General features: G+C 46.3%; 1 protein-coding gene across 2 annotated transcripts; it reads left to right on the forward strand.

The window, feature by feature from the left end:
• The first annotated feature begins 3,476 nt into the window (after positions 1-3,476).
• On the forward strand, positions 3,477-21,053 carry NCMAP (non-compact myelin associated protein). 2 transcript variants are annotated; one of them, XM_055332128.1, is made up of 5 exons: positions 3,477-3,538; positions 8,092-8,212; positions 12,175-12,260; positions 15,547-15,631; positions 18,317-21,053. In XM_055332128.1, the coding sequence occupies exons 3-5, from the start codon at positions 12,182-12,184 to the stop codon at positions 18,459-18,461; spliced, it is 309 nt and encodes a 102-aa protein (XP_055188103.1). In that variant the 5' UTR covers positions 3,477-3,538; positions 8,092-8,212; positions 12,175-12,181; the 3' UTR covers positions 18,462-21,053. The 2 variants fall into 2 exon arrangements, with proteins under 2 accessions (XP_055188103.1, XP_055188104.1); XM_055332129.1 differs by lacking the exons at positions 3,477-3,538; positions 8,092-8,212 and adding an exon at positions 9,160-9,173.
• The last annotated feature ends 649 nt before the right edge of the window (positions 21,054-21,702 follow it).

A 21,702-nucleotide genomic window follows, 5' to 3' on the forward strand; every position in this document is an offset into this window, starting at 1 on the left:
TGAAATATGGCTGGGAGGACTAGAGCCCTGAACTGTAATTTTTTTTAAAGATTTTATTTATTTATTCATGAGAGACACACAGAGAGGCAGAGAGACACAGGCAGAGGGAGAAGCAGACTTCCTGCAGGGAACCTGATGCCGGACTCGGTCCTAGGACCCCAGGATCATGCCCTGAGCCAAAGGCAGATAGATGCTCAACCACTGAGCCACCCAGGTGCCCCCTGAACTGTAATTTGTATTTAACTTTAGTTTTCATTTAAATTTAGGTGGCCACATGTGGCTCTCACGTTGGGCAGTGCAGATCTACCTCCTGAATCACTCTGTAGAGGTGAACTTCCTGAATTGTTCAGGATATGGGAGGCCTATGGTGAGGGTGGGGTGGGGGGTCTGGTGGGGCTGGAACTGAGGTGCTCCTCTTACAAACTTTCATCTTCCCTTTTTTAGTTCCACATGGCACTCAACTTTTGATGGCATCTGTTGCCACCCATTCGTGAGCTTTCCTGAGCTTCTTCAGCACAATCTATTTTATTGTCCCCCCTGCCCCTGGCCACCCCAATCTCAGCCTTTTCCAGGCTGCAAAGTCACACACAACCATAGGCGTGTCCAGCTTTCAAGGCTCAATCGGCCTCTCTCCAATGTGGTTTCTTCTCTGCTTTCCCTTCGGCCGTGTGGACTTATACATCTTCATTCCCTTACTGTCATCACAGGGGATTTGAGGAGGACACAGAGATGAATGCTGTTGTCCCCCTGTCTGCTCTGTGTAACCCAAAGCCCCTCCACAGTTTTGTTTTTAAAGACTTTATTTTTTAAAATCTCTACACTCAATGTGGGGCTTGAACTAACAACCCCAAGATCAAGAGTCACAGGCTCTACTGGATAGAACCACTCAGGTGCCCCCCCCCACCCGCTGCAATTTTTAAAAAATAAAAACAGTTCTGGGGGCACCTGGGTAGCTCAATCAGTTGAGCATCCAACTCTTGATTTCAGCTGAGGTCATGATCTCAGGGTCATGAGATCGAGCCTTGTGTCAGCTGGTTCAAGTCTTACTTGAGATTCTCTCCCTCTCCCTCTGCCCCTCACCCTGCTCACGCCCACAATCAATCTCCCTCTCCCCCTCCCCCTCCCCCTCTCCCTCCCCCTCCTCTAATTAATTAATTTTAAAAAATAGTTCCCAAACTTTGTTTCTCCCAGGAAGCTGAATCTGTTCTTTTACCTGTCATTTGCTTATGGGCCAGGAGATTTGTCACACCCAGGAGCCTGGAGAAACCATCCCTAGGTCACTGAAGAGCCTGCGAGCTGTTGGGGAAAGTCAAAGGCTCTACCTGTCTGGGGAGAGGGAGCCTGGCTAACCCACTCAATGTGGTTTCTCTATTCTCTGAAGGGACTAGGGGGCTCAGGTGAGACCGGACAGCTGATGGCACCTTGCACACCAGAGCAAGGCATGTTTAAGACTGAAGACTTTCTTTTTTTTTAAAGATTTTATTTATTTATTCATGAGAGACACAGGGAGAGAGAGGGGGGCAGAGACACAGGCAGAGAGAGAAGCAGGCTCCATGCAGGGAGCTTGACGGGGGACTCAATCCCAGGTCTCCAGGATCACACCCTGGGCTGAAGGTGGCGCTAAACCGCTGAGCCACCTGGGCTGCCCAAGACTGAAGACTTTCAAGGTGCCTGGGGGCTCAGTGGTTGAGCGTCTGCCTTTGGTTCAGGGCGTGATCCTGGGGTCCTGGGATCGAGTGCCGCATCGGGCTCCCTGCTCAACAGGGAGCCTGCTTCTCTCTCCGCCTATGTCTCTGCCTCTCTCTCTGTGTCTCTCATGAATTAAAAAAAAAAAAAAAAAAAAAAAAGGACTGAAGACTTTCTAAGCCCTTGGCAGGGAGATTTGGAAAGGGAAAAAGGGAAAATTGAGAATGGTTATCAGTTACCTAATAAATCACACAGATGGAACCTAATCCTGGCAGGCAGGGGCTGGGCTGGGGTGGCCCTTTGGGACAGATGAACTACAAACAGAGGTGTTTGAAGCTTAGGTTGGAGGTAGGTGCTGAGGCTTCCAGGAAGAATCAGCTTGTGTGGCAGGGAATGAGTCAGGCTCGCCCAGTTGCCCCCGAGCCCACCCCCACCCCATGCCCCAGCCAGCTGCTCCAAGGTCTCTGGACTCTCTCTGTCCTCTCCACAGCACTTCTCCCAATGCTCCCTCCCTATGCGTACTGGTGCCCACCACTCCCTGGATATGTGATCCCTCTCTGCATCCCCCACGGTGGCAGAAAATGTCTCCTGAGGCACAGTGGAAGAAGCACAAGTGGATTGAGTACAAATCTTGAGGTCAGAGAGATGAGAGTCTAAATCCTATGTCTCAGGCTGAATGTTGGCCCCCAGTGGTCACCACGTCCTAATCCCCAAAACCTCGGACCATGTTCCCTTATGTGGCAAAGAGGCATTGGCAGGTGTATTAAGTTAAAGGTTATGAGATGGGGAGAGTAGCCTGGATTACCCAGGTGCAGCCAATGTAATCACAAAGGTCCTTAGAAGAGGGAGGCGGGAGAGCCAGTAAGAGGCTTCACGATGGAGGCAGAGGCCAGAGACAGAGAGATAGAAGATGCTCCACTGTGAGCTTGAAGGTCAGGGTGGAGGATGGGGCCATGGGCCAGGGAATGTCAGTGACCTGCCCCCAGCTAGAAACAACAAGGAAACAGATTCTCTTCTAGGGGCTCCGAAAGGAACACAGCCCGGCCAACACCTTGATTTTAGCCCAGTGAGCCGGATTTTAGACCTCTGACCTCTAGAGCTATAAGAAAATTAATGTGTGTTAAGTCACTTCGTTGGAGGTCGTTTGTGACAGCAGCGCTAGGAAATAAAGGCCTGCTAGCTCTGCTGTATCTTAGCACCAGGTACCTAACCTCTCTGAGCCTCATTTCCCTCCTCGGGAACAATAGAGGTAACATACGTGAGAAAATACACACGAAGTACTCAGCATGGTAGTGGGGACGCAGGAAGCAGCGGAAGGACTGACAGCTGTTTGTGGTCACCGTCATTGTCACTACTGGTCATCTGTCCACAGGTGTAAGTACAAACCGGACATTTTCTTTGTTGTCTAGACTCTCTGGGGTAGAAAGGATAGGGAACGGTCAAGAGATCCTGGGGCGATCTGCCTCCCAGAAGACACTTGGAAAGCCTAGAGATATTTTTGGTTATCACAGCTGGGGGTGCTGTCGGCAGCTAGTGGGCAGAGGCCAGGGATGCTGCCAACCATCCTGCAACGACCAGGGCGGCCCCTGCGACTCAGGATTATCAGATGTAAACAGGGCCATGGTGAGGAACCCTGCCATCCTCTGAAGGTTTGTTATACCTCTTGGGCTCACAGTATCAACAAGTAGAAAGAAGAGTGAGCACAGCCCTGGCCCAGCAGGGCCACTGACCCTCAGGGTGTCCCCAGGAATATTGCTTACCTCCTGGGAGGCTTGGCAGCCATGGGCACTTTCAAGGTAGAAGCTCTGAGTTCAAGACTCAGCTCCTGCGCTCGCTTGCTGTGAGATTTTGGGTAAGTTCCTTAACTTCTCTGAGCCTCTGTTTCCTGTCAGCAAAGTGGACATAGAAAGACCTGCCCTGTGGTGTTGATTAAACAAGAAAACGTGTAGAAGCCCAGTGCCCAGTGCTTTGTCAGTGTCTCCTTAAATAGTTTGCTTCCCTTCCCGACCAGCATGTCAAGGGGGTATTATTTCCCTTTCACATAGTCCCTTAGGAGGCATCAACTTTTTAAACTTTTAAGCTTTCTCCCCCTTGGGGACAGTAGGACACAAGGAGACTTACATGGGGGCTCAGTGTGGTTTGAGTACTCTGGGGAGCTGGCCATTGGCTTGCACCCCAAGACTGAGGGGCAGAAGGAAGCCACAGGTCACATTCCAGCTCTGGGTCGGTCTCAACCACAACGCCCACAGGTCTCCCTCCTGCTGACTCCTGGCACAGCCTGTGCTGCCTTTTTGGCACAGGGCACAAATCTGCCTTGTGACCACTTTCATCTGGGTTTTCTATTTATAACTCTTAGTGCATGGAACTTATCAGGCTTGCAGGTCTTGGTTGGAAGCTCTTTGGGGGCACCTTTCATGATAGTGTGGGCCACGAAAATCAGAATAAAGGATGTTCAAGCCAAAATTTGACAGGGTGGGTAAATAGGACTTAATAGATGTGGTGGGCCTGAAATCTGGACTTCTGGATCCAAAGGCCACTGCTTTTTCCGTAGGACTTCAATATGATATTGATTAGGCACCTCCATGATCACTGCTGGGGGGGGGGGGTGATCCGCACTCAGTATTGGTTGGAGGAAAGATCTTAAAGGAACCAACTCCAGGGGCACCTGAGTGGCTCAGTCAATTGAGCATTAGCTTTCAGCTCAGGTTGTGATCCCAGGGTTCTGGGATCAAGCCCCACCCACATCAGTCTCCCTGCTCAGCGGGGAGTCTGCTTCTCCCTCTCCCTCTGCCCCTCCCTCCTGCTTGTGCATTCTCTCTCTCCCTCTCTCCCTCTAATAAATAAAATCTTTAAAAAAAAAAAAAAGGAAACGATTCCACTTCCATCCTCTGTGTCTGAGCTCTAGGGATGTGATCCCCATGGTCTTTGAATCCCTCTTACTGTTCTGTACACGGTGGGCCCTGGTTGAATGAATGACAGGGAAAATGGATAGAAGAATGAGTAGAAGGATGAAGGTATGTTATAGTAGATGGATGGGTGGGCGGGTCCAGGCGTGGATGGGAGGATAAAAGAATGGATAAATACATGAAACAAGAAATGTACTTCCTAATTTCTGGAAACCAACCATGAGGAATATGTATTCAGTGTGTAATTGTGTGTGGCCCCAAGTTCAGGGGAGCAGGAAGCCAATTCAGACCCCACCTTTGGGAGCTGTGACACACAGGACAAAGTCATGCAGGCAGGGCAGATGGGGTGGGGGTGACAATGTGAAACCCAACATGAGTGGAGAATATGGGTGGTGGCCATTGAGGATTCAGGCAGACTCGGGTCACCATGTAGCCAACAGAATGTTTGAAGGTTCGTTCCTGAGAGTCCCATTAATGCTGCTGCCAAGTGAAATCCCCTCTGCAGAGCTCTCCCTGGTTTTTTCCAGCTGCCTTTGAGGAAGGATTCCTGCTTTCCAGTCAAAAATTGCACATGCTGTCCTCCTTCTCCTAATGTCCCCAGAGTCAATATCTGCAAGGAAGGATGAGCTTTTGGAAGACACTGGTTCTCAAGTTAAGCTACGAATGACTATAATGCAATAGAACCACAGATTTGAAAGGCCCTTAGTGATCACCCCCAAACTGGACCATTGTATAGACAGGAAAACCAAGGTCCAGAGAAGGGAGAGGACTTTCCAAAGTCACATGGCCAGTCATTGGCAATGGAAACCCTGCTCTCCTGCTTCTCACCCCCAGTTATGAATCTGTGGCATGCCCTTCCCCTGTCCATCCGGCAACCCCCTTGCTCTACCAGCCCCATTAGGATTTTTGCCTTCCTGGTGGAGGTTTTACTATTCCTCAGTGGAAATGAAAGAGAAAGTCAAACCCTCCAGAAGCTGTAGTGAATCCCTCTTCAGATCCCCCCTTGGGACAGGGCTTCACGGTCCGGTTCTCTGACCGCCCTGTACATGAGTTTGACCAGATGCAGCTAACACTTACCAGGTAGAGAACTGAGAGCTCAGGTCCAAGGAGAACAGGGAGAGCACAGACTGAGGACAGAAGAGAAAGGAGAAGAGGGGCCAGGAGCTGAGCTTTACCACTCACCCACCATCCACCAGGCACTGCCACGAGTAATTCTATCTCACTGATTCTCTCACCCTAGGAGATAGCAGGTATTATCCATGCCTTCCAAGTGAAACCACTGAAGCCTACAAAAGTGCCTCGGCTTATAGGGCTGGTCGGAGATGAGGCCAAGATGAAAACCCAGACAACCTGACCCCAAAGCTCCCGCTGGGTCATGAGCTTATAGACAGTGTGCCAGGAGAACACGACCAGGAAGTCCTCCAGAGCCACCCACGAGGAGCTGGACTTTCTCTCCTGAGGGCCCACATCAATAAGGTCAAGGCGAACAGGGGCCAATGCAAAGTCTTGCACTTAAGTTCAAAATGACATTTGCACAAGAGCGTAATGGAGACCTGGTTACTGGGCAGCAGCTGATCATAATATTGCCCCGTCATACTGCAGCTGCTATTGCCTTATATTTCCAAAGCACTTTGCAGTTTAGAAAGCCCTTCTACTTGCCGACCTCAGGCCTTTGATTGACCATAAACAAGCATAAGAATAAGTCTGGAAAGGGTTTTGAGAGTATATCAGTAGGGTGTGTATGAGCACCTGTGACTGCCTGTAAGGGTAATGAGCTATTTGTTTGCATTAATCCAGCATAGTATCAATAGACTTTGTGCACAGCCACTGTGCTAAATATATTACATGTTTAACCCATGCAGGACATGATCATCGTAAAGATCGTTTGAAGGAGCTTAGAATATTTGCCCTGGGAAAAAAATAATCAGAGAACATACCATTGCTGTTTTCAAGGGCAGAAAGCTCTTTTACTTAAGAACGGATTGGGTTCACAGGGCCTTTACCAACCCTTGGTTGGTTGGGTTAAGCAGGACATCCTGTAGCCAGCTGCTAGCGCCACCTGTTGGTGGGAGGTAAAATTGATGTGCTGATATTACCTGCTGCGGTCACGGTTTCATCCTTGAAGTTTGGTTTCACCTTTTTTTTTTTTTTTTTTTTTTTTACCGTAGAAGTGCTTTTATACCTGGCAGGTTGTCATTATAAGAGGTAGCACACTTACCTTTGTGGGAAGAGAACTAGGTGAAAATGATAAGGAGGGATATTTTGGTTTCAACATGAAGGTTAATTTTCTGGAAAAAAAAAATCCCCAAAACTCAAGGGGCTACTTGGAGTAGTGAGGTTCATGTCTGTGGAAGAAACCAAGTCATGCCGAATCTTCCCGTGTTTTAAGTGATGGGGAGAAATCGATCCCCGTGTTTTGGTGGATGGAGGGCATTCGTGGGTTACCTACTTTGAGTTACATACAGTTGGCCAGTTGAGTAGTGGTCTGTCGGTTTTGTTGTCTTATCCAGGGAGGAACTTTTAGGCCAGGCCAGAAGGAAGGAGGGTACCACAGGGGCAGAGCAAGGGGGGGGGGCGGGATATTTGGGACAGGTTGGATCTGGCAATGTTTATCCTCCAGATATGGCTCTAACACTCGACCAAGAGATAGGCAGAGAGAAAGGAGAAGTGACTCAGAGAGTAAAAAGTCCTGACCTCCCATCACTTCCCGGACTGACCTCCCACACAGGACCATTTGTAAACAACCCAAGGAAACAACAGTTCCTTGTAGATTCTATAAATGTGATTAAGGCTGTGCTGGAGACAGGTTCAGAGTGTGGCCGAGGGCAGGCATCAGTCAGATAGGACCGGTCAGGGGTCTGGGGCAAGGGCTGAGCCCCAGCCTGTGTGGTTTTCTCATCAAAGCCCATCGTTGATTCAGGGCCTGGGTGCCGGGCCCTTTGTGTCTTGCACATTCCCAGGGAGGCAGTCCAGTGAGGGTTTATGGAGAAGGGGCCGCAGAATAGGACAAACGCTGGCTTGAATGCTAGCATGGCTACCTGTTAGCCTTGTGAGCTTGGCTTGATTGCTTCACTACTGTGAGCCTCAGTTTCTTCAAAGGGCAGTGATTGCACCTTCCTTACCTGATGGGCATGAGGATTGAATGAGAGCTCCTTCATAAAGCACTGAGTACCATGCAGGCACATTATTATTGTTGTTGTTATTATTACATTAACCTCTGTCATTGAAAACCATTCTCACCCTCCCTGCACCTTCCTTGCTTTTCTACGGCCGAGGACCTGGTCATACACAAATTTGATACTGAAATCCCCCAGCTGGACCTCACTTGGTTAACAAGAATCACTGGGTCCCACACATGAAAACACCCATGTCCTTGACCATCAAGGACCACCCCCTCCCTCCCACCTTCTCTGAAGCGGCAGGAACAGAGATGCAATTGAGAGCCTTGGGTCCTGACATAAGGCAAGATATACTCTGAGATTACTCAATGTTCCCTCAGAAAGAAGAAGAGCCGGCCCATCCGAAAGGACGTCTGCGCCGGAACTGAGCACCCACGAGGTCACCTTGAAGGGCCTGCAGAGGAATCTGAGTCCTGGTGGCCTTAGGCAGCCGCATTACTGGTCAGTATGTGTGTGTGTGTGTGTGTGTGTGTGTGTGTGCGTGCGCGCGCACACGCACACACACCTGCATGTTTCTGTAGTAACCTGTCAGGAATCCCTCTAGATGTGCAGTAGCAGGGGCAGGTTGGTGCAGTGGGAATCATACAGGCTTGAGGTTTGCAGGGCCAGGTACCTATGCCAGCTCTGCATCTTCCAGACGGTGTAAGCAGGGAAAGACAGCTTTATACCCCCAACCTTGGGGTCCTCATCTAATCCAGGGGACGAGAAAACCTATTTTACATGGCATTTGCTAGTTCAATGGATTTAAAAAGAAAATATCTGGCTAAAGGTCTTGGTACCTAGCAGGCGTTGGGATAGTGGCTTGTGTCATTTTTCTGCATGTTGGTCCCACGGAGGCAGGGTTAGCCTCTCCAGTGATTATGTCATGCCTCCCTCACTAGGTGATCCTCCATCAGTAGCTGCCTCTCTGTCTCTCTTTTCTGTTTTGTAAAGGAATTGTAAGAAAGCATTGTTGGTGAGTCTTCTCAGCTTGCTATTGGTGGGGATAGAAGCAGAAGGTTCAGGCAAAGGTATAATATGCAAATGCATAATGCAAAACTCTTTAGGATGGGATGGGGAATGGGGGGCAGTGGGGGGCAGGTGCCTCTCCTTGGGAGTAGGAATGGGGGGCAGCAGGTGGGGTGGGGAAAGACTTTCATTCCATATCTTCATATGTGTCCAAATTTATTTTTAGAGAATTTTTTCTTGTTTTGAGCTCCAGAGCCACCTGTCTCTGAGTTCAGCAAATATTTGCTAGTACCCACTAAAATACTAAGAGCCACCATTTACTGAGCACTGAAAGCACTTTCCGTGCTTAACGTCTAACCCTCAGCTGCCTTGGAAAAAGCTACCTCATTTTACCGATGAGCAAACCAAGCTAGGAGAAGTTCAATCACTTGCTCCAGGACTTCTACTAGCAAAGGTGAGAAGAGCCAGATAATTTATCTGGGAGAAGTAGGAGGAGGATACGAAAAAGACCCCAGACAGCCTCTCCCCTCAAGGACCCGACAATGAACTTGGAAAGTTAACTGCCAGACAGAGCAACTGAGACACATGCCCGGGGTGGTGCTTCTTTGCAAAGCAGTGCTGTGGAAGCAGAGAACGTGGCTAGTTCTGGCCAGGGGAGCGGGAGCCTTTCTGGGGATGCTTGGGCTCAATCTTGAAGCATACGTTCACTTTGCAGGGGGAGCAGGCAGTGGGGTCTGGCCAGTGGGCCTGCGTAAGGAGGTCAGGAGATGGGAAGCCCAGCCAGGAAGAAAAGCCAACCCGCATGAGGAGGTCGGGCAAACCCGGGCTGGGCTCCTTGGGAGAGCCCAAGTCGTGGGAGTCCTGAGGATCTGGTCTTTGGGAGGAAGGGACAGACAAGAACTATGGGTTTTTAGGCCAGTCCCCATGGCTTAAAGGAAGGCAGAGAGGGCCATTCTGAGGATGAGGCCCCCAGGGGGTGGGGCAGGCCACAGCCACCAGAGTCCCCAGCCTGGGTGCAGATGGCCTGCCCCAGTGCAGGTGCCCTGACCTATTTCCACCAGGAGCTGGGGGAGTGGGGAGCTGCAGCTCAGAGGTGGGAACTCTTAGGAGATGTCCTCTGGGGGGGAGGGGGGAGGCCGAAGCCTGGGCAGCCAGTCTGCTGGCAGCAAAGACCAGGAATGACGGGGGAGGATGGAGTGGTCCGTTGTCACAGCAGTTTGGCGGAGGCTGGTGTGAGGAGCAGGGAGACTGGAAAGAGAGGGTGGAAACAGCCAGTGAAGGGTTTTTGCTGCCAGCTGTTCAAGTGTGGGCACTGGGAGATGATTGTTTTTTTCAGCCCAAGAATGTTGTGATCAAATCTACAATCTCTCTCTCTCTCTCTCTCTCTCTCTCTCTCTCGCTTCTGGAGGCAAGGAATCTGTCTTGCATTTTTCTAGTGTGTTCCCAGCACCTAGCACAGTCACTCAGTAGGTGCTCAATTAGTATCTGTTTAGTAACTATGTAGAACCACAATCTATACAGTGTTTATGGGTATACACAGATATGGTAAACATTGTAAAACTTTGATGAAAAGAATACACACTAATGGCTAAGGCAGTGGTCACTTCGGGGAAGGGAGGAAATGAGGTAGAAGTAGAGCAGAAAAAGGATTTCAACTAACTCACTTTTTTTTTTAAAGATTTTATTTATTTGAGAGATAGCAAGAGAGAGAGAGCATAAGCAAGGGAAGGGAGCAGAGGAAGAGAGAGAAGCAGACTCCCCACTGAGCAGAGAGCCCAAGTGGAGCTCAATCCCAGGACCCTGAGATCATGACCTGAGCTGAAGGCAGACGCTTAACCAACTGAGCCACCCAAGTGCCCCCAGAATAAATATTTTTAAATTATAAGTAATAATGTAATAGGAGCCCATGTACTCAGACTGAACAAATGCTTATAATCATATTTCCTTTTTCTTTGTTAAAAAGAAAAAAATGAGGGACACCTGGGTGGCTCAGTTGGTTAAGCATCTGCCTTCAGCTCAGGTCATGATCTCAGGGTCCTGGGATTGAGCCAGAGTTGGGCTCCTTGCCTGGCGGGAAGCCTGCTTCTCCCTCTCCCTCTGTGGCTCCCCTTGCTCATTATCTCTCTCTCTGAAATAAATAAATAAAATATTTTTTTAAAAAAAAGAAAAAGAAAGCAAATTTGTATGCATATATTGTGTTAGATCTATAGAATATCTCTTCTCCAGAACATAGAGTGACCACCCTGAAGCCTTACGGCTTCTTAGCATTACCAGGAGGCCTGGATAATTCTTTTCTTGGTGGTGATCTTTCACAGGCCTACAAACTGTCAGCAGCTGTGGTAAAACTGCTGCTCTGAAGTAGGGAAATCTCATTTGCTTCCCCCCTCTTCTCGATGCCCGTTGTTCGGAGCAATTGTGGATACTATCACACGCTCAGAACTTCTTGGTGGGGAGGATCGCGACACTTGTTTCTGGTGGCTGGACATCATATTAACCGTGTACCTCCTGGCTCACTCCTCGAGTGTAAGATTACAGGATTGTGGATTTTGGTTCCTGCTGCCGTCAGGGAAAGAAGCCATACTCTGCACTCAGAGAATATGTTTGTGTCTGAGCTCTACGTGTTCCTCGCTGTGTGTCTTCCATCCATTCACTCAACCACTCTGAGCCTCAGTTTGCTCAGCAGCAAAATGTGATGACTGAGAAGATAACGAGTGAGCAGATAGAGTGTGTGAAGGTGCCCCTGACTGAGCCTGGTGCCTGGAGGATGCTCAACACCATTGACTGTCTTCCCGCTGAGGGCTTTGTGCAAGCTGGCCTTTGTCCTCTGTCCTGTCATCCCATCGCATGTCCATCCTTCAGGGCCCATTCACATTTAGCTTTTCCTTGAAACCATTCTTCACAGCCCAGTGATGGCTCATGTCACTGACTGCTTAATAGCATAGTCAAATTTTCCATCTGCTTGCTTATTTATTTACTTATGTGTGCCTCTTAGATTATAAAGCTTCTGGAAGCAGCAACAGCATTTCAGGCATCATTGGAGATGCCAACAGTCCCACCAGCATGGGAGGCGGATGCCCTGGGTTAAGGTCAAACCTGAGGCTCTATGAAGCTTTGGGAACTTCAAATTCTTCAGTAAAATGACAATAATCACTTCCCTCACACAGTTTCTAGTAGATCAATTTAGACATTCTGGGTGAAACCTAGTTAGGAAAAATTTAATAAATATTGTTGAGTTAATGTAAGCTGCTTTGAAAAATGAAGTTCTTTACAAATGTCAGACTTGATTTTTAATTCTCCGCAGTAGATAGTAAAAGGCCTTGTATTTACTGGCCACCAAGAGAAAATGCATGCTTGCCTCTTCTCGGGTCATCCAGGTGAAGACCGAAAGAGGCAGCATACAGGCATTGTAAAGCTCACTCTGATGTTAAACAAAATTTTATCTTTGTTCTTACCAGGATCGAGATGACCACAGCCACCCCTTTGGGGGGTACTACGTTCTTCTCATTGAACGTGACCACCAGAGAAGACTTCCTGTACAAGAGTAAGGCCAATGTGGCTTGGCAGCTGGGGGAAGGGTGGCAGGATGAGGACATGGTCAGCTCCTGGTATAGAGGCCAAGAGTGTGGGGTCTGGATAGACTGTCTGGGTCCCAGCCTCACTTGTTCCATATGCCTGCTGTGACCCTGAGCGCATGACCTCACTGCTTTGTGCCTGCTTCCTTGTCTGCAAGATGGGGATATTAATGAAGCTACCCCTGAAGGTTGGTGTGAGACTAAACTAGATGATCCACGTAAGGAGCTTAGAATAGCCTCGATGCACACAAAGTACCTAACGATTATAATCACTTCTATTGCTACTATTATTGTTAGGGAGTTTTGGGGTCTAGAGAGCGATAGACATTTGCATCTCCTGTAAGATGTTCCTAAATGAGTCACCTTAGAATGTAACTGGTTTCATACTGTTCATACCAATTTTGCAAGGCAAAAACATTCCATCAATTCACAAAGGAGTAAATGAGTGTAGGTGGGAGTAACCCTGGGGAGACATTCGCCAGGAGCAAGGAGTCCCCAAAATGAAAAACTTAGCAACCACTCTTCAGAAAACCAATGAATCTTTTTTTAAAAAAGATTTTATTTATTTATTCATGAGAGACACAGACAGAAGGCAGAGGCATAGGCAGAGGAAGAAGCAGGCTCCATGTAAGGATTCTGATGTAGGACTCGATCCTGGGACTCCAGGATCACGTCCTGAGCCAAAGGCAGACATTCAACCACTGAGCCACCCAGGGGTCCCAGTGAATCTTGTGAGGGGGAGTTGGGCCCATTTCCATCACTTTTATTGCTCTGGTACACAGCCTTGCTCATGGAACAGGCCTCCCAACACTTGCCAAGTGTTTACCCAGTGATAACGGCTCCAGACTGTTGCACTAGCAGGAAGCCAATTATTGGCATGACATGTGTCTGCCGTAGAGACCCAGAAAGGGTCACTCTTGGGACAGGGTGACTCTTGGGACAGGGTCCCACATGTCAGCCTGCTCCTTACCATGTGCGGAGACCTACAGAGGCCTGTTGACGTAGCTCAAAACAGTTCTGAAGGGAAATGCAGGGTAGATAGAATCTCCATCAGCAAGATGAGAATCATTCTGCTTTTATTTAACTAAAGGTAGTGATTCTCAACTAGACGATCTTGTCCCCTAGATAAGCTTGCCAGATTTTGAAAATAAAATATGGAACACCCGGTTAAATTTGAATTTATTTTTTTTAATTTCAATTTAAAAGAAGCAATATTTGTTTAGTATAAGGATGTGCCGTGCAATATTCGAGACATACCAAAAGTTATTCATTGTCAGAAATTCTAATTTAAACAGGTATTGTGTACTTTATCTGGCCACTTTATAAGCAAGGGACATTTGACAGCATTTGGACACTTTTGCTTGTCACAGCTAATGGGGAGGTAGAAGCATTGTCAATGATATCTAGTGAGCAGAGGCCAGAGATACTGCTAAATATCGTACAGCACTCAGGACGACCCCCCACAACAAAGGGTTATCCGGACATGATTGAGAAACCATGAATTAAAGTAGCATCACTGCGCTCCCCAGGAAGGAAACAAAAAACAAGTTACTCCATGGCGGATTCCCTACCGCACCCCCTTTTCTTGCCTTCTAGTCTTTCTTCCTGTGAATATCTGGACCTAGTTTTGTTTTTATTTGTAAACCTTTTATAAGAGCACTATATATGCTCAAAAAATGCGCAAATCATAAGTGCGCAGCTGGATGAATTTTCACAAAATGAACACACTTGTGAAATCAGCCTGCAGATCAAGAAGTGAACCACCACCAGTATCCCAAAAGTCCCAGCGTCCCTTGTCACACCATCCCCACTTGGTCAAGGGAACCCTCTGCTCTGACTTCTCCCACCAGACATTAGTCCTACCTGGTTTTAACCTTTATGTAAATGGAAACATACCCTATATACCCTTTTATTTGGCTTCTTTAGTCAACGTAATGTTTGTATGCACATTTTTAATGGATGCAACATAATGTGTACATGTGGGGTGTACATAATATCATATTCTCTTTTCCACACGTCATTCAAAATTATGATATTTCATGAGATAGGCATACCATACCTTATTGAACCATTCCCATATTTAGAATAAATACCGTTGTAATTAACATCTCCCTTCATACAGCTTTTTCTGTATTTAGGATTATTCCTTAGGATAAACTCCCCAGAATCAAACAGATTAAAGTATAACCCCCTCTTTATAAATTTTTTTTGTGTTTTCAATATCAATTCCAACAAGGATGTTGATCTTGGACATGGAATTAGAGGTGTGAAAATCTAAGATATTAAGCTGCAAGGACATTCATTATACCTTGTTTTTCATAGTATAAAATTGGAGACAACATAAATATCTTCAATACAGAATGGGTCAACAAATTATGGCACATGCAAACAATGGAGAACTGGGTAGCCATCAACAGTCGTGAAAAACAATGTAGTTACATGGAAAGACGATGAGGAGATGGTTGTAAAACTGTGAATGGAACATGGTTCCGTTTTTATCAAGTGCATATTTTTCCACTTTTAAGACTATTTCTTGGGCAGCCCTGGTGGCTCAGTGGTTTAATGCCAGGGCGTGATCCTGTAGTCCTGGGATTGAGTCTCACGTCGGGCTCCCCGCATGGAGCCTACTTCTCCCTCTGCCTGTGTCTCTGCCTCTCTGTGTTTCTCTCATGAATAAATAAATAAAATCTTAAAAAAAAAAAAGACTATTTCTTTAAGGTGGATTTCAGACATAGGATTAATAAATTATCCAAGAGTTTTGGTGGCTAGGTATTTAATGTGCATATGTGCATATACATAATGACGTTGGTGAATGTATATATGTGTAGATGATCAATGGTTCCTGGGGCAATGAGTTCCCTTTCTTGGCTTGTATTTATATTTTCAAAATGAGTTACAAAATCACATATTACTTTTATATGATGAAAAAGAAGGAAGGGTGTTTTGCTTGCCTGTTTCACAAAGGAAGTTAGATTCTGTTCTAGGAGTGATAATAACAGGATGGCCTGAGACAGAACTTTGGCAGGTTATGTGCTGAGGACGCTGCCCTCCATGTCCCCCTGGAGGTAGGGGTGCACTGCTGCTCTAGAAATGTCTCTGTCCCGGGGTCAGCAGTCAGGGTACTAGGATATCCCATAGTCTCCCCGCCTATCTAATGAGGATGCAAGGTGCCGGGTGTAAGTCCCCCTCCCAGTCTCTGAATGCTTTCCTTTGTTTCAGTTTGCACATTTGCCATTTCCACCCCTCTCCTCGTAGGTTCCGGAGCCATCGTTGCTGCCATTGTGGTAGTTGTCATCATCATCTTCGCCGTGGTTCTGATCCTGCTAAAGATGTACAACAGGTATAGGATGCCCTGGGCTCTGATGATCTTGTGCCTTCGGTGATGTCAGAATGAATGGGAACTAACATTTATAGGTGCCAGCAGTGTGCTGCAGAGTACCCATGAGTCCATCATCAAATGCACTAACCTTCTGTGGGTCCTTTTTTGACCTCTGTTCTCCTGTAGAAACTTTATAGTAACCAAATATTTTTATACCTGGAGAAATATTTTTAAATATAATAATCATCATCACAATGCTAATGCCCCTGAGCACTGTGGTAAGCCCTTGTAGGTAAATTATGGTAATAGAGGAATGTTCCAATCCTTTTCTCTCCAGGAACCCTGTGCTAGGGTGTGTTGAGTGGATCACATGAGTATTTGAGGAGACAAATACTGGAATGCCTGTCACCCCAGCTATTATTTGCTGGGGACCAAATAAGAGAAAATAATATCATTTGATTGCATAAAGAATAAATGTGTTATCACCTCACGTGTTAGCATCTCTAAGTCACAACTTTGCTAGAAGGTTATTCTTCTCAGGCAAGAAATCAAAATAAAGAGATTAGGAACACAACCACATCACAGCAGACTTGGAAGACATTTAAAAAAAAAGAGTAGAAGTGTGTTTATTGGTGAGGAAAGCCATTTACAATGTATCGGCAAAGTTTACAAAAATAATATGTACATTATGATTATACATGTGGGTTACACACATAATCAATGAAGATTAAAATATTTTTTAAATATTTTATTTATTCATTAGAGATACAGAGAGAGAGAGAGAGAGAGACAGAGAGACAGAGAGAGTCAGAGACATAGGCAGAGGGAGAAGCAGGCCCCCCTCAGGGAGCCTGACGTGGGACTCAATCCCTGAACTCCAGAATCACGCCCTGAGATGAAAGCAGAGCTTAACTGCTGAGCCACCCAGGCATCTTTTTTAAAATATTTTTTTAAGATTTTATTTATTTAAATCAAGGAAGATTCAAATGATACACAGCAAGATGTTAACAACCAGTGTGTCTGCATGATGGGATTGCTAATTGGTTAGTTGGTTTTGGCAGAGGGAGGGAGTATACTTCTTTATTTCTGAGATGCAAACAGGCATTGTTTTTATAATAATCATGTTTTATATTATGTGTTACATGTATATAATATACATATAAAGATCTCTATGTGCCACGCATAATTCTAAGTTCCTTATGTGTGTATCAACTCATGTAATCCTCACGACAACCCCACCAGGTGGGTATTTTTATATCCCCCAACTTTATAGCTGTGAAACGGGTACCAGGAAATGAGCCAACAAGCCCAAGGTCACTCAGCCCTCAGTGGCAGAGTTGGGATTCAAACCCAGTACATGCAGTTTCCAAGAAAATAGTCCCACCACTATATGTAATAATAATAGCATAAGTTATTTTTAAAATGTTGAGGATATTACAATTTGGATCTGCCCCAGACCAGGAAGTGGGATCCAAATGCAACTTCTGCCCTTCATTCCTGCCTGTTATTGTGGGAGCTCTGAGCCCCTTCCCTAGGGTGTAATTTGGGTGGAGACTCTACCCACCCCACTCTGTTTACAATGATGCCTGGGCTGCAACTTAGAGACCAGAGCTTAGTCTTTGGCCTCTCAAAGGCAGGCAAGTCATTTAACCTCTCTGTGCCTCGATTTGGTCATCTTTAAAATGATCTCTTCAACTGGGACCAGTTACATGGAGAATGTAACCAAGTGTGGGACAGTGATGGTTGCATGGAGAATGCCCTTGTTTTGAGGAGTACTTAGGGGTGAAGTGGCATGATGTCTGCAGCTAACTCAAGTGGTTCAGGATTTAGAAAAACACCCTGTGTAATTGTGTGTGCGTGTGTGTGCATGTGTGTTAATGAAGAGAGAGAGAGAGAAGGCAAATGTGGCAAACTGCTGGCAATCAGTGAATTGTTCTGGGAACGATACTCAGGTAATAGTTGTACTATTTGTGCAACTTTTCTGAGCATTTGAAATTTTTAAAAGTATTAGATCAACAAGATGAGATTTCATGTAGACATTAGAATTAATGATTATTGTCAGTCACTGAATTTTCTGGCATATGATATGAAAGATTGGATGTACATTTTAAGTCCATTCTCTTCTCAACTATGCAAAAAGTTCTTAAATATTTCTAGCAATAAACTTGGCAACATGATGAAACTGCAAAATTTAACTCACACTACCACTTTGAACTGAAAAAAAATCATAGTATCTTCATTTGTCTTTAATGTAGTCACCTCTCTGGGTCAGCCCTGGTGGCACAGCAGTTTGGCGCCGCCTGCAGCCTGGGGCGCGATCCTGGAGACTCAGGATCGAGTCCCACATCGGGCTCCCTGCACGGAGCCTGCTTCTCCCTCTGCCTGTGTCTCTGCCTCTCTGTGTGTGTGTCTATGAATAAATAAATAAAAATCTTTAATAAAAAAAAATGTAGTCACCTATCTGAGTCACTTCACCCATTCATTAATGGGAAAAAAATACAACTAAATATCTCATCTGGGTTACACAAAAAATGGAAGGGTCCGACTAGCTGATTTCTAAGGTTCCCCACCCCCAGTTGTAAAATTCTGTGATTGGCAATCAAGCAGCGTGATTTAATGATGATCTATGTTAATCTCGTTGCCAGAGCCAAAATCATAGGTTAGACAAGGTGGAAGACTCAAGCATGCATGCGTATCTCATTCCAGGAAAATGAGGACGAGGCGGGAGCTGGAGCCCAAGGGGCCCAAGCCAGCCTCGCCTTCTGCCTTGGGCCCAAACAACAACAACAGCAGCCAGCACCCTGCAACTGTGACCTTCAGCCCCGTTGACGTCCACGTGGAGACTCGGTGACTGCCCGCGCATGCTGGTGCTATCTTGGCCACCGTCCAAAGAGCCTTCTTCAGTCAAGATCCAGAAGCACATTTCTCCTCTGGCAGCTTCACTATGAGTTCCTTCCAGGATTGGGTCAACGGGAACATCTCTTATGCAATTCCTGATGCTTCAGGCAACCCCCAACCCTGTCTTGCCCTGCCCCACCCTAGCTATATCCATGTCCCTGGTGCCACCCTTCCAAAAGGCTGTGGAAGATTCTGTTGTGATCTGATGAGGTAGAGCTATGTTAGGAATCCACTGAAGCGGGTGTGGCTCTCTCCCCCAAGCACAACTGCTAGACAGACAGACAGCCCAGGAGTCTTCTGGTCAGGAGTCAGGGGTCAGCACATGCTCCCAAGAGTTATCACAACAGGGTCTGCCACTGGGGTCCTATCAGAATAAGTGCTATAGCCATATCTTTGCAGAGCCAAGTGCTCAATCCCATTAATCAGGCACAGGGGAAATAACTTGGGCTAACTAACCAAAAAACCAACTTGTTAATGTAGGACTTGTTCTGGTACTAGATGACCGCTAGCTAGCTTATGACGACAACCAGTCAGCAGATTTTGGTTGGGGGAGAAACAATTCTCCTCAAAAGTTTTCTATTTCATTAGCAAAGAGAGGTGAAGGAATAGGATGACCTTGAGGAATGATGGCCTCTGGGGTCAAAGCTTATTGCAGTGTCCGTGGTCCTTGAATGAGTCTGGAGCTAGTCAGAGCCCCTCCTCTCCCTTTGGGGCGGGATTAAGCCTGACTCAGTCTCATTTCTTGGCTTCCCTCTGGTTTCTGAGCAATCCTCTCTCTCCAGGTAACATTTCCCTCCAAGGACCAGTATTAGAGACTGATCAGATGACAATCCTGTTTATGTCACCTGGGTCCTTCCTGATAACCTCACAGAGATTCAGGGCACATTCAAAGTATGACATTTGCAAACCATTTCTCTCTTTGACTCCTTAGCCTGGAGAACAATCTACTGAGAGGGGAGCCATTTTGAAATTAAGACTTGCCTTCCAAGCCCTACCTCCTGGTTGTGTGGTCTTGGCAGAGTGATGCGAGCGCTCCATATTGGGTTGGCTAACCACGAAGTGGGGATGATGACCTCTGCCTCACAAGCTTACTTTAACTAGTCAAGGACTTAGTAGAGCAGCTCGGGGAGTGCCTGGCACTCAGCAGATGCTTAATAAATGAGAGCCAGCATTATTGTTACAGTATTTCTTCAATGGCAAGACATATTTATTCACATTTTAAAGATTCTGAAATCAGGATATGTCTTCAAATTGATGGGTCCATTAATGTAGTATTTTTTTTCTCTCTCAAAAAGCTGTTTTTAATCAGTTGCACACCTTACAATTAAAGGCATCTTGGAAACAAGGTCATAAATCTTTACTCTGTTGCAGAAAGTGACACACTCCGACATTTAACCTCAAATTCTAAGAGTCTCTTCCTCTTGGAATCAGAAATCTCTTCTGAGGGGAAACTGAGGGTCAGGAAGGTAAGAAGACTGACCCAGGGTCACAGAGTCATGTCATCCCACTATAAAAATGCTCGCTTGGATACGTCTGGAAAAATACTGGCAAATACTTCCTACCCCAAACATCTTTTCTCCCTACTGTGTTTAAATATCTACCAAGTATCAGGTGCTTGGCAAGATGCTTTCATGCAAATTATCTCATAGGATTTATTTTTCCAATAACCCTGGAAGGAATTATGTTTTCTGTTTGCAGCTGCAAGTTGCAGATTCAGAGAGAAAAGGACTTGTCCACAGCCACACAGCTAGTTAACTTGCAAAGACGAGACTCAAACCCACGGCTCTTTGAACCCAAAGTCCCTCTCTCTGTTGTACCACATTCTTCTTTAACATCCTGGCTCAGAGAACATGAGTTTCTTTTGTGGGCCGAACATGTGTCTGAGCAAAGGCCCCTGTATCTCAGCAGAGGTCAGGAGTCTAGCTTCCAAATTGACAGTATGGGGCAAAGCCACTTTGGTAGCCTCCTCTGGGCTCCCATGACTGGAGCCAAAGGCCCCCTCTCTGAGCCCATCAAAGCTCTAAGGATTCCTCTTTCATTTCCCATAAGTCTAATCCCCAGGGAGCAAAGGGTGAAATGGCATCCAACCAGGAAAAGCTATTTCCTGAAGGACTCAAATCCCAAATAGATATGTTTCCAAAAAATTGTTCTGCTTTAAAAAAAGAAAAAAAAATTTTTTTGGAATGTTCCAGCCCTAAAACCAAACTCTTCTGCCCATACTGGAATCTTCCTGGAATTATTAGAGGAATTATTCTCTGTTATATGTTCTTTTGCTAAATGAAAGCTTGGAAGTGGAGGAGGGGAGAGAGAGAGAGGTGAGGGGAGGCCAAGAAAGGGGTTCTAGTGTTTTATTTTTAACTAATGAAGATAACTCAGTAAACATCCTTTGAGGGCACCTATGTGCTAGGTGAGGTGCTACTAAACACACTGTCACTGTCCCCACTCTCAAGGAGGCTGCAGCTGGTCTCCTGGGACAGGGGCCTTGCAACACGGGAATATTTCATTTCTGACAGGTGCCTTTCCTAACTGAGCAGATGCTGCCTTAATCGGCCACTGAATCAACAAAAGATACTAAATGTCTAAAGAAAATGTCTAAAAAATAAAGAGACTTAAATCAAGCATCCGTTGAGTTGACTTCAATTAAATTTAGAGTTAACAAATACCTTTTCTAAGAACTGCCTTCCCCTAACAATGTAAATAGGGTCCTGCGGGGAAAGCCTCGGCTGTTGCAGACACTGTGCTCTCATTTCTAAAGGGCGGTGGGAAAGGTGGGCTGCTGACAATGGGCCTTACCATGAGTTGGAAAACTTGGTAGCTTGATTAACTCTTACAAAAGGAATCCCATTTCAGAGCCTGCTGTTAAACACCAGGAATGCTGATATGTCGAGATTTGGGGGCCCCACGGAGTGATGTAGACGTTAGAATGCAACCCAAGTCACCAATAACGACATTTACCATTAATTGCTTCTGATGGGTTCTGATGTGTTCCAGGTATGTGATGGGCCTTTTATACGCACCAGCTCCTCTAACCATTACAGCTCCCATGTGTAGGAGCCATCACTATTTCTATTTTGGGGATGAGGAAATAGGCACACCGGAGTAACATGTCCTTCTTTTGGTGGCCCTTCTTGTGTTTGGGGAGTCGGCCTCTTTGAGAAGCAAGACCATCTCCTGCTATAAAAGCTGAAAAGGAC

The sequence above is a fragment of the Nyctereutes procyonoides genome, unplaced genomic scaffold (assembly GCF_905146905.1).
Source record: "Nyctereutes procyonoides isolate TBG_1078 unplaced genomic scaffold, NYPRO_anot_genome, whole genome shotgun sequence".
NCBI lineage: Eukaryota > Metazoa > Chordata > Mammalia > Carnivora > Canidae > Nyctereutes > Nyctereutes procyonoides.

Coding starts and splice junctions, on each gene's coding strand:
- NCMAP (XM_055332128.1), top strand. CDS start 12,182: ATGACCACAGCCACCCCTTTGGGGGGTACTACGTTCTTCTCATTGAAC. Junction 12,261..15,546: donor AGAAGACTTCCTGTACAAGA/GTAAGGCCAATG, acceptor CTCTCCTCGTAG/GTTCCGGAGCCATCGTTGCT. Junction 15,632..18,316: donor CTGCTAAAGATGTACAACAG/GTATAGGATGCC, acceptor ATCTCATTCCAG/GAAAATGAGGACGAGGCGGG.